Here is a 10696-nt window from a genome sequence, read left to right on the forward strand (position 1 = left end):
AAATGCATGCGAGCACAACAGCACAGAATTAAGAATTACTGGATCAGCACAGAGCAGGCACAATGCATGCGAGCAAAACCGCACAGAATTAAGAATCACTGGATCAGCACAGAGCAGGCACTGCAATCATCGAGGCAGACTAAACTTAGTCACCAAGATAAAAGGCACCATCATAATGATAGGCCCAAAAAATATCACACCATTCTACATTGCTGGCCACAGAATTTTCTCTCAACAGTACCCTCAAAGCATGGCATCATGATAATCCAATGCATCAATGTACTCCATGACTCTTTTTTTTTTGGGTTCCTTCTATTGATCAGGCCTCCATGTTCCTGGTCACAAGAAAGGCTGGATCGGTGACGACCTCAGGACCAGCACGAACATGACATGGCCCTGTTCAACGCCTCTCTTTGAGGTGCTCTGCCATCTTCGTCATAGTTGTTGCTAGTATTCGTCTGCAGTTACTCATCTTAATCCTCCAACTCGAAATTCACAGGAGCAATTAAATTAGCTTACAGCTTACCGAGCGGCACACGTCTGTCATGTCGATCCTGAACGAGTCCATCCATCTGCCTGATAATGCACACACACTTGCTTCTGCACCATTAGGCATGTCCCACCGCACCGTACCTGCCAGCCACCACAGAATTCAAACTATTTACGCCGAGCCGCCCATGGTCGCCGGAAGTGCCTCGACGTGCGAGACCGTGAAGACGGTGAAGGGTGGACGATGAGTGGGTGCAGTAACCTGTTGTACTCGTCCCCTGGAGTCGACGGAGGAGCCAGCGGCGAGGATTTCCGGACCGGGAGGGAGAACTCCGACCAGCCGGCGGGCGGAGTCGGGATGGCCTGCGTCGGCGGCTAGGCGTGTGGGGTCGAATGCTGCGGCCTGCGGGGCGCGGCTCGTAAGTCGTAACTACCACCGCCGAACGAGTAACGACAGCGAGTGGCCCAGGCCCGGTGGGCTCGAACCATACCGGTAGCACATAACGGTATATGTTTTGTTTCATCTTCATATAATTGAGTAAATTCTATTAGTTATTTATATGCAGTATTTAAGAAATATGTTGACATATGAAATAGCGAGATGAAACTCTCTATTGAGAGGTTGTTTCGTTCATCCATAAAGCTGATGTGACATTTTTGGAAACAGAGACATAAAGATTAGCCTAGGTGCTACAGTAATGTGTGTGTACGAACTACGAAGCAAACTAGTAATAGAATAGGCATGGCTTGTGGGCATAGCTATGACCAGGAGAGGTCCCTGCTCTATGATATAATAACCTTTGCTGCATAACAACGGTCGATTAGTAGAGTCTCCATCGAGTTGAGAGCACCTTGTCAGACACTCACACTACCTGCAACAATTCTCCTGCACACAAGAGAGGTCACTGATCTGAATATTCGTTCTAATCCAAAAAGAGAGTAGAGATAGAGAAATACACGATCCTACAATCAGGAGGGGCTGTACTTTCGTTGTTTTAAAATGTCATCTACCTGCATATATATATCAAAAAAAAGTGCCCGAGATCGATGGCAGACACGACGAAGCTGTCAGTCTGAATGGTGTCACCATTTCATTGACCATTTCTGAATGCTCGTCGTCACTCGTCAGAGAGTTTCAGTTTTGGTATGTTGACCCGTCAATTTGTTGGTCACCCGGCCCTGCAGCGACGTTACTATGATCCAGTGGGTGCTGTTCTGGGTTGCTCGCAGTCGCAGCATCATTAAATAACCCGTGCTCACCTCACCTCACCTCACCTCACCTGTTCTTTACCGCGCAGGACCTTTTGCATTGCAGGCTCTTGTCTTGAATTCACTACGTCAGTCTGGGCTGGGCGCCACAGTTATGTAGGACCATCTTTTTATTATCTCTCCTCGGCAGAGGCACCATCTTTCCTCAGCCATGCTGACACCTGTTTTTACAGCTGCAATTTATATACACAAAAACACTATGGAAGCAGTATCTTCCGCCGCACAGCAAGCACAGCGACTGGCTGCCATGCATGCATGGAGAACACCAGCCAACGTCCCTGCACTGCATGGACCATACATAGCGGACGTCGGCTACAGCGCCGGCAGCGGTAGCCACGGCGCCTGCATGCCCGGCATGCACCAGGCGACGTCGAGGACAAAAAGAAGGAGATGGACATGGACCATGATCGATGAGCTCGCGTGGAAGTATATATATAGACCGGGTTGCTGAACCTGAACCAGACACACACACAGCATTAGCCGCCCGGCCGGTGACATTCAGTTCAGTTGTTGTCAGTAGGGGCGCGGGGTCGCTTGCTTTTGCTTGCTCATCGTCGTCGACTGCGGAACAAGAGCCAAAATGCATGCATGCAGTTAGCGGGAGCACCTTTGAGAACAAACGGACGACGCATGCATGGCTTGGCTCCCTCATTGTCGCGCGTCGTCCGTCTCGATCTGCGGGCATGGCTCCGCCCACGGCCGGCGGCCCCAATATACCTGTTAGGCTTTTGATGGCTAAAGGTCCATATACCTGTTAGGTCAGTGGCGGAGCCAGGATCTCTCTAAATATAGGGCTGGATATAACACTAAAAACAATATATAGACCTTTAGACATCAAAAACTAGCTCTTTCAAAAGCAATCACAACTTACCCTACTAACTGGTATATGGACCTTTAAAGGCTAGTCAGCCCAAGGGTAGGGCCCAGGCGGCCAGGCCCTACTGGCCATAGGCCTGTCTCCGCCACTGAGTTAGGTTTAGAGGGTTTTTAGTTTCTAGGGACATTTTAGTCATTAAATTGTCGAATACGTTTAGTTTCTATATTTAGCAAATTAAGGCTTCAAATGAAATAAAATGGATAGGCTACAAATTAGTACATATAAACCAAACACACCTTTCCTACTATGTACATTAGAAACCAAATAATGGATCAGTACAGTACCTCTTCCGGCCTATGATGTACATTAAAAAGTTTCCCGAGCCTTTTTTTTCTTAGAAATAGTGTAAAAAGTACAATTAAAAAAAATACAAGAAACACAGCATTTTCTATAGTTAGGCATATATAAGTGCCAAGTTTAATAATGCGGAAGTAGGGTTTAATTTCCTGAATTGCGGGACCAAAAGGACAGCAGAAGTTAATTAAAGGGCCATCTATATATATCGTGAATTCCATTCTTGCACTTAGTGGACATATAATATATATATATATATATATATATATATATATATATATATATATATATATATATATATATATATATATATATATATTGTTGGGGGCCTTCGGCTTCCGAAGGTCCTCAAAAACATGATTTAACAATGTTTCTGGAGTATAATGTGAACAGGTATCTTCGGACTTGAATCAGAAAGGGAGAAGCTCAAAAGATACGAAGGTTGACACAGTGCCGAAGCTGTGAAGCAGGAAAGCTTCGGCATGTTGGCAGAAAGGGGAACCGACTTAAAGATGAAAAGGCCATTTAGACCTCGATAGAATGCTATAGAATTATCACCAAATGTAAAGGGCATGTATGTAATTTTGTATGGGTTGTACCCCGTGCCTATAAATAGGTGAACAGTACCCCCGTACTGTTCACGCGGACTTGGCATTTGCTTTTGCGTCACACTTGTATTTTCATTTCCCTTCAAGCCGAAGGTACATTTATAATTCAATATTGTTTCTATTCCTTTATGATGAGTTAATAAAGTTAAATAAATAATGTTATACGATTATTCACGCTATCTTTTATGTTTCATACGCTTCGTCTTTTACTAATGTGTATTATAATGATGAAGGTTAATCCTTCATGACCTTCGTCCGGGAACCGTTATATCCTAAGGGAAATAATGCTTCGAAGGACGAAGGATCTTAATGTTTAACATTTTCTGTGTTGCCTTGTTCTTAACTCATAGCATTTAAGAACAAGTCCCCAACATATATATATATATATATATATATATATATATATATATATATATATATATATATATATATATATATATATATATATATATATATACACTAATAAAGACCGCCCCTATTTAGTCACTTCATATATCGTTGAATTAATGGTTGCCATGCATAAAAAAAAGGAAGAAGAAGAAGAAAATTAAAACTCCTAGCTCTTTTCCTTATTATCGCCCCGGCGCATGCATATATATGTAAGTACAGACAGTACATCTAAGCAGCACAGCTGAAAGCCTGAAACCGATTCATTCGTTCGCCTGCAGATCGGAAGCGGAAGCTACAACCAGTGCCATGGCTTCTTCCAAGGTGGTCGTCATGGCTGCAACTGATGCCCTACTACTGATCATGTTCTCCTTCCTTATTTTGCCGTCACCCTCAGGTATACACACACATATGTATATGTATAGCTCTCCCTCTCAGCTCATCAGGTAACAATGTAATTAAATTTAATTTAATCTGGGATGGATGGATGGGTTTATTAATTACCAAGCAGACGGCAAGGGCATGTGCCCGCTGTTCCGCAGCATCGTCCCGGAGTGCCGCGACGCGCCACTGCTCTGCATCGCCCGCTGCCAGGACAAGGGCTACGTCGGCGGCTTCTGCACCACCCAGCAGATCTGCATGTGCGCCCAGTGCAAGTCGTCGCTGCTGCTGCAGCAGCAGCAGCACCATCGGTTTCAGCTAGCGGCGGCAGCAGCACCGGAGCCCAGCGCCACCGCCGCCGCCGCGTCGACGTAGAGGCCGGATGGATGACTTTATTACAGTGCTATATATATAGTATGGCATAATAACCTCAAGATCGATGTATGTTTTGACATGGACATGCTGAACAATAATCGTCGTGTGTTTTGACATGGACATGGATAAACAAACAAACACACCCTTCTGCAAAACGAGGACTGACAAATCAGTTCAAATGTTTGGAATAAGCATGTGAAGTTGTAGTGTAGTTGCAAACCCAAACCCAGGTTGGCACTAGCACCAAAAAAAAAAAAACTGTCTCGAAACCTGTGCCGATTTGGGTTTCAGAACTTGTCACACACCAAAACTATAAAAACACGGGACACGCTCTTTGCTTCGCTGTAGAAATGCGCTGCGGTAGGTCGTCGAAAGCTCTCGAGCTCAAGGAAGGGCCCCCCCTGCAGTTGGCTATTATAGAATCTCTGGGCGCGAGCAAACAATATGGGTCCATGTGCTCTGGGGGAAGAAGAAGAAGAAAAAAACAAACGGACAGCAAAAATGGTGGTTAGAGAGAGCCAGGCATGTTTTCGAAAAACAAGATGCAAACAGAAAGCTATATAGACTACCTACCTCCTCGGCTCCTCCTCAGCGTTAAGACTGCTTGGTTGCGTCATCAATTGCGCCGAAACTCTCCGGCGGCCAAACCTAGGATCCAACAGAGCCACTGTCAGTACTCGTCGCAGCTGCAGTGACAAAGGGTGGTCGTCGACGCGATTCGGTAGCAGCCAAGCGTTTGGCTGATGCGCTAAGGAAGGATTATGGAAACATCATAACCTGAACCTTAAGCCTTAGGAAACATGGTAGCTTTTTTTTCCTTTTCAGCAAAGTCAACAATTGATAGTTGCTTGCATTGTGTCCCCCCCCCCCCCCCCCCCCCCCCGGCTTAATGGTGCCATAAAGCAAAAACGTTTGCTCCAGAGGTTGCAGCAGCCCTCCTAAACTGAATCGACAAAGACGCAAAACAAGTAGCTGACTGAACTTACCCGGCAAAAGATCTTCCCTGTAATCAGCCCATAAGGCACAGCTCCAAATTGCCTCGAATCGTTAGAAGCAAAGATATTGTCACCCTGCACCCAGACATGATCTTGCGGTACCTATAACCAATGCAGTCACCCAAGTTAAAGGGCACTGAGTGACCATACAATTTTGGAACAAAAAGAATGGTAAGGGATAACTAAAAGAATACAAAACTCTCAAGAAAGCGTTGAACTCGTCATGCCCTAACATTACGCCTGGAGCCCACTGAATCAGTGGTGGAAGTGAACATAAATAAACGCCTGAATTTAAAGACATGGACATCATACAGACACACTATGAAAATCAAACCTAAATAAGCCAAACTCTGTGCTATTGATATCTACAATTATAAGGCCCTGTTCGTTTCTTCCGCATTCCACCCTAGAATCATTCCATCTGATCAAAACTTATATAAATTACACAAGCCCTAAGCTGAAACTTGAAACAGAATGGTAGAGATCGCACCTTCTGGTGGGGTAAATATACTGAAGGTAGCATAGTGCAAGGATTTACCAGCATGTAGTTCTAATTCATCGAGAACTTAATTATACCAGTAGTAACTAATTTAGGGTTAGTAACATCATATCTCATACTGACCCAACACCACCAGTGGTGTCGACAGTCTATGAAAACTCAAACCTAAATAAGCCAAACTCTGCGCTATTGACATCTACAATTATAAGTTGAAACAGAAGTGTAGAAATTGCACCTTCTGGTCTGGCGGGGTAAATATACCGAGGGTAGCATAGTGCAAGGTTTTACCAGCACATAGTTCTAATTCATTGAGGATCTAATTATATCAGTAGTGATTAATTTTAGGGTCAGTAGTAACACCACATCTCATTACTGATCCAATCCAACACCACCAGTGGCTCAGACAGACATCAGATAATACAGTTTTGAAGCAGAGCTCATAGAAACACCTCCCTGACTTTGGTGCCTAGACTAGAGTCTCAGGCGCAAGTAGGTACCAATTACCAAAAACACACGTCTCCTAATTCCTATGCATCTCAACTCGAAGCGTGTAAAAATGTACTGTCTCTAAAAGCAGCTGCTGAAACTCCTTTTAAGACCAACAATGCTCATTCAGCATCAATCAGTTGAGCACAAATCCGATCACGGAGGCAGCACCTAACAAGCAGTAGGAACCCAAAAGCCTAGCCCAGCCCAGTTAGTGACCAACTCACCACGACGGTTCTGGAGGAGGAGTCGCTTTTGCCGGGGTCGACAAGGTAGGTGACGGAGTCCCCTTGCATCCCGACGACGCGCTTGACGACCGACTTGCGCGGGTCCTCGGGGGAGATCATCAGCACGATGTCCCCCGGCGCGACCCGGCCGAGCCTCACGCTGACCCTGTCCACCGCCACCGTGTCAGGATCGTGGATGGTGCCTAGGTAAGTAGTAGTGATTCAATATTAAGCCAGCTGTATTCTGCTATCCTAGGAAATCTATGAGCTGTCATTTAGCTGTCATTAGCTGTCATTAGAAGTATAGAAGAGAAGGGGATCGTGGCCTTGTGCTAGTCGGCTATAAAAATACATTGTAACTCTGATGTACGGGCATGAAATGAAATAACAGAAAGTTACCAGAACCACATACCTGTTCTCCTGGAAACTTACCAGGGTTCTAGCACCAGGAAGCTTGCTTCCACCAGATCTGTTGCTACTCACGGTGTTTGGCGGTGCTCCATCACCAACGGGTTGTGACAATTGGTATCAAAGCCGTCAATCCTCGGCGGGGTGCGACGAAGGAGACCAGCTTGCTGCTGGGAAAGACAACGACTAGAAGACGAAGTGCTCTTCATCGGAAGATTGGAGTTGGACTCCAACAGGCAGCGGCATCAACACCGTCTGCGACACAGACAAGATTTCTTCTAGAAGCGATGGCAACTTCGCAGAAGGAGGAGGAGAGGTGGGAGAAGATGTGGCGCATTCTGGACCGGCTAGACCACCAACTCGAGAATTGGGAGGTGGGACAACACAGACTGCAGGGCCAGGCGGAACTGGTTACTGCGAGGAAGACGGAGGAGCATGGTAGTCACAACTGCGTTCCAGTGATACTTGGAGGTACCAATTTCTCAGTGTTTGGTGAAAAGTCTGCTGAGAAGATGGTATGAGGTAGAGTATTTGGTTCAGATTCACATGGCCTAGCGCAACAGCTAGCTCATGGGGTGGGTGATCAGTGGCACAATAATTGTGAGCAGGATGTTGAACCTAATGTCCCATGGATGTTTGTTGGAATGCCACAACAAGCAAGTACATACCCAGTGTCTAGTGAAATGGGTCTTACAGTGGCATGGGACGAGGAGATGCAAGTTGAAACTCACACACATGAGGGATTACTGCAGCAACTTGCTCAAGGTGGAGAAGCTTTAGAAGAATTGGCTGAGAAGAAGGGTGATGTTGTAGATGAGACCAGCAAGTCTGACCCATCAAGTATGGCAGTTGCTATGGTTATGAAAGTTGGAAGCATGGAGGGGCTTCTTCCTGCTAGTGTTATCAGTGTGCTTGGGGAAAGCCCTGAGAAGGAGCAGAATGCTGAAAATGTTGATGCTACTAGTGCTGGTGGCATCCTTTCTCAAGATTTGGTTTCAGAATCAACCCATGAAACTAATGGTGCAGGCGAGATTATAAGTGCCCCTAAGGTTGATGATGAGGATTGGGAGATACTACAGGTTAGAGAAATCAGTGAAGAAGAGGTGGAAGATTACTTTGTGGTATCTCAAGAAGGGGCTGTGGATGAGGTGATGCAGGTTGAGTTAGCAGATGGTGGGACTGGGGAAGAGGAAATGCTCTGTGGAAAAGAAGTAGCAGGGAATTTGGTGCAGGTGATAGTTATGAGTGCAGTAAGGTGGATTTGTGATGGTCAAGGTTTGCCCGATGAAATTCTTAGTAAAATTCAGTGGGATAAGGAGTTTTCATCTAACCTGAGTATGCGCAGAGGTTTACTTAGAGATATGGTTGTGGAAAGGAGTTATCTCAATGTTTTCCATTCAGGTGAAGGGGTGCTGATCATAACACCATCCCAGGGGTACCACCCTGAAGAGATGCTAGATCTCAGTTTGGTTGATACTGACATCTTATGCATTGTGAAGCTTCTAAAGGTTAACAATAGCTTGCTACTTGAAGCACATGGGTCTGGTTTTGTGTTGATTTTTGATGGGAGGCAGAACAATGGCAGTGTTCATTATGTGATATTTGAGCTAACACAAGGGTGGCTACCTGCTTCTAGCCCAGGAAACAGTGATATGGCATTTCAGTCACAACTGGACATTCAACGAAAATCCATGAACAAGTTAATGAGCTTACAGTTCAGAATGGTGTATGATAAAGGCAAGGAGAACATAGTAACTGATGATTATGCTCAGGATCTGTGGTCTATGGTGACTGGTCACATTTCATGTCAGGATGTATTCTCAGGACAGAGGGTTGTTCCTTATCACTGGTTCAAGAGTTTATTTGGTTGGACAGATCTGAAAATCGGTGTTGATCAGTTGGTAAGGCAGTGTCCAGTTTTCCAACAAACACAACAAGGGCAGCAGCTTCCTATTGGGTCATTGCATCAGGCTTCCATGGGTGGTTACTTCTTTAACTCATTGTATAGGTATGCAGTCTTGGTGTTGGCAGTCCCTATGATCAAAGGGAGTGAGGACTTATGGGTGGCTGTTTGGATTCAACAGCAGGCTGCTGACAGTTCTGTGTTCAAAGAGCAAGGTACTCTAGACCATATAAAGTGTTGGCAATGGTTGGGGCAATGGCATACCGTCTGCAACTTTCAGCCAAGGCACATGAGGGTGAGGAAATCTTCAACCACAGATTTGGTGGGAAAAGGGCAATGCAACAATCGTGTTGGTTGTGCTCCGAGAGTCAGGCATGTTGCTGGAGTTATCTACTTGGAGGGATTTTTATGCCGTGCAGGCTCGTTTTCCTACTGTCCTTGCTTGGGGACAAGCAAGTTTTGGCGAAGGGGGTAATGTCAGGATCGTGGATGGTGCCTAGGTAAGTAGTAGTGATTCAATATTAAGCCAGCTGTATTCTGCTATCCTAGGAAATCTATGAGCTGTCATTTAGCTGTCATTAGCTGTCATTAGAAGTATAGAAGAGAAGGGGATCGTGGCCTTGTGCTAGTCGGCTATAAAAATACATTGTAACTCTGATGTACGGGCATGAAATGAAATAACAGAAAGTTACCAGAACCACATACCTGTTCTCCTGGAAACTTACCAGGGTTCTAGCACCAGGAAGCTTGCTTCCACCAGATCTGTTGCTACTCACGGTGTTTGGCGGTGCTCCATCACCAACGGGTTGTGACACACCGCGTCGCCCGCCAGGTTCAGGGACGGCAGCATGCTGGCGCCCCGCACTAAGGTCACCGAGCAGAGGTGGTCGTTGACGACGTGGATCACGCAGTAGGCCTTCGCCACCAGGAACACGCGGGAGAGGCCTTGCCTCGCGATGCTCCGCCACGGGATGCCCGCGAGACGCTGAGCGAAGCCCGGCATGGCGGCGGCGGCGGATGACGAGGGCACACACCGGATGCTTCGTTCAGTTACCTCTCTTGGTCAGCTGGGTTTGGGCCTCTTCCTTTCTTTCGGCCCATAAATCCCACATGCTGGGGCCGAATGTTTTGCAATTTAACCATTTTTTATAAAAAAACACGTTTAGACCCTGCATAACTTAATGTCGTTTTTAAACACTTTGCTCGTCAATTGAGACCAAGACACCAAGGTAACACGGTTCGACACCATAACCTACGGTGTCGAGATACCTCGTGCACTAGACTACCAGTGGCATGATTCATGGCGCCGAGCTCCCGTCTTGATGTGCATGCCTTGGTGAAAGGATCACGATGCCCAAGAGGGGGGTGAATTGGGCTTTTCTAAAAATCAACACTAATTAAAACCTAAGCAATAGCTAAACAAGAGCCCAACTTCACCCCAACAACTAGCACTAAGAAAATAATACTAGAAATGTAACAAGGCTAAAACAATGCTTCA

General features: G+C 45.9%; 3 protein-coding genes across 5 annotated transcripts; 1 reads left to right on the forward strand and 2 right to left on the reverse strand.

The window, feature by feature from the left end:
* Positions 1-68: 68 nt before the first annotated feature.
* LOC100304083 (uncharacterized) lies at positions 69-884 on the reverse strand. Its single transcript, NM_001364376.1, has 3 exons — positions 752-884; positions 527-633; positions 69-458 (listed from the first exon to the last, which is right to left on the reverse strand). Exons 2-3 carry the CDS (start codon positions 614-616, stop codon positions 369-371), a joined length of 180 nt encoding a protein of 59 aa, NP_001351305.1. The 5' UTR covers positions 617-633; positions 752-884; the 3' UTR covers positions 69-368.
* A 3195-nt stretch (positions 885-4079) lies between these two features.
* On the forward strand, positions 4080-4968 carry LOC103642158 (uncharacterized). 3 transcript variants are annotated; one of them, XM_020545956.1, is made up of 3 exons: positions 4080-4136; positions 4206-4321; positions 4433-4968. In XM_020545956.1, the coding sequence occupies exons 2-3, from the start codon at positions 4234-4236 to the stop codon at positions 4678-4680; spliced, it is 336 nt and encodes a 111-aa protein (XP_020401545.1). In that variant the 5' UTR covers positions 4080-4136; positions 4206-4233; the 3' UTR covers positions 4681-4968. The 3 variants fall into 3 exon arrangements, with proteins under 3 accessions (XP_020401545.1, XP_008663694.1, XP_008663695.1); XM_008665472.2 differs by lacking the exon at positions 4080-4136 and having other exon boundaries at positions 4153-4321; XM_008665473.2 differs by lacking the exon at positions 4080-4136 and having other exon boundaries at positions 4153-4321; positions 4436-4968.
* Positions 4750-10237, reverse strand: LOC100384465 (uncharacterized). Its single transcript, XM_008664032.4, has 5 exons — positions 10012-10237; positions 6888-7090; positions 5667-5777; positions 5254-5328; positions 4750-5139 (listed from the first exon to the last, which is right to left on the reverse strand). The coding sequence occupies exons 1-4, from the start codon at positions 10199-10201 to the stop codon at positions 5275-5277; spliced, it is 558 nt and encodes a 185-aa protein (XP_008662254.1). The 5' UTR covers positions 10202-10237; the 3' UTR covers positions 4750-5139; positions 5254-5274.
* Positions 10238-10696: the final 459 nt, after the last annotated feature.

This window comes from Zea mays, chromosome 10, assembly GCF_902167145.1.
Source record: "Zea mays cultivar B73 chromosome 10, Zm-B73-REFERENCE-NAM-5.0, whole genome shotgun sequence".
Taxonomy (NCBI): domain Eukaryota; kingdom Viridiplantae; phylum Streptophyta; class Magnoliopsida; order Poales; family Poaceae; genus Zea; species Zea mays.

Excerpts from the sequence above, each read along its gene's own strand:
- LOC100304083 (NM_001364376.1), bottom strand. The coding sequence starts at position 616 with ATGCCTAATGGTGCAGAAGCAAGTGTGTGTGCATTATCAGGCAGATGG. Across the intron at positions 459-526 it reads TGACAGACGTGTGCCGCTCG|ACGAATACTAGCAACAACTA; the intron begins GTAAGCTGTAAG and ends GAGTAACTGCAG.
- LOC103642158 (XM_020545956.1), top strand. The coding sequence starts at position 4,234 with ATGGCTTCTTCCAAGGTGGTCGTCATGGCTGCAACTGATGCCCTACTA. Across the intron at positions 4,322-4,432 it reads TATTTTGCCGTCACCCTCAG|CAGACGGCAAGGGCATGTGC; the intron begins GTATACACACAC and ends TTAATTACCAAG.
- LOC100384465 (XM_008664032.4), bottom strand. The coding sequence starts at position 10,201 with ATGCCGGGCTTCGCTCAGCGTCTCGCGGGCATCCCGTGGCGGAGCATC. Across the intron at positions 5,778-6,887 it reads CCTCCTCCAGAACCGTCGTG|GTACCGCAAGATCATGTCTG; the intron begins GTGAGTTGGTCA and ends CATTGGTTATAG. Across the intron at positions 5,329-5,666 it reads CAGGGAAGATCTTTTGCCGG|GTTTGGCCGCCGGAGAGTTT; the intron begins GTAAGTTCAGTC and ends GTTGGATCCTAG.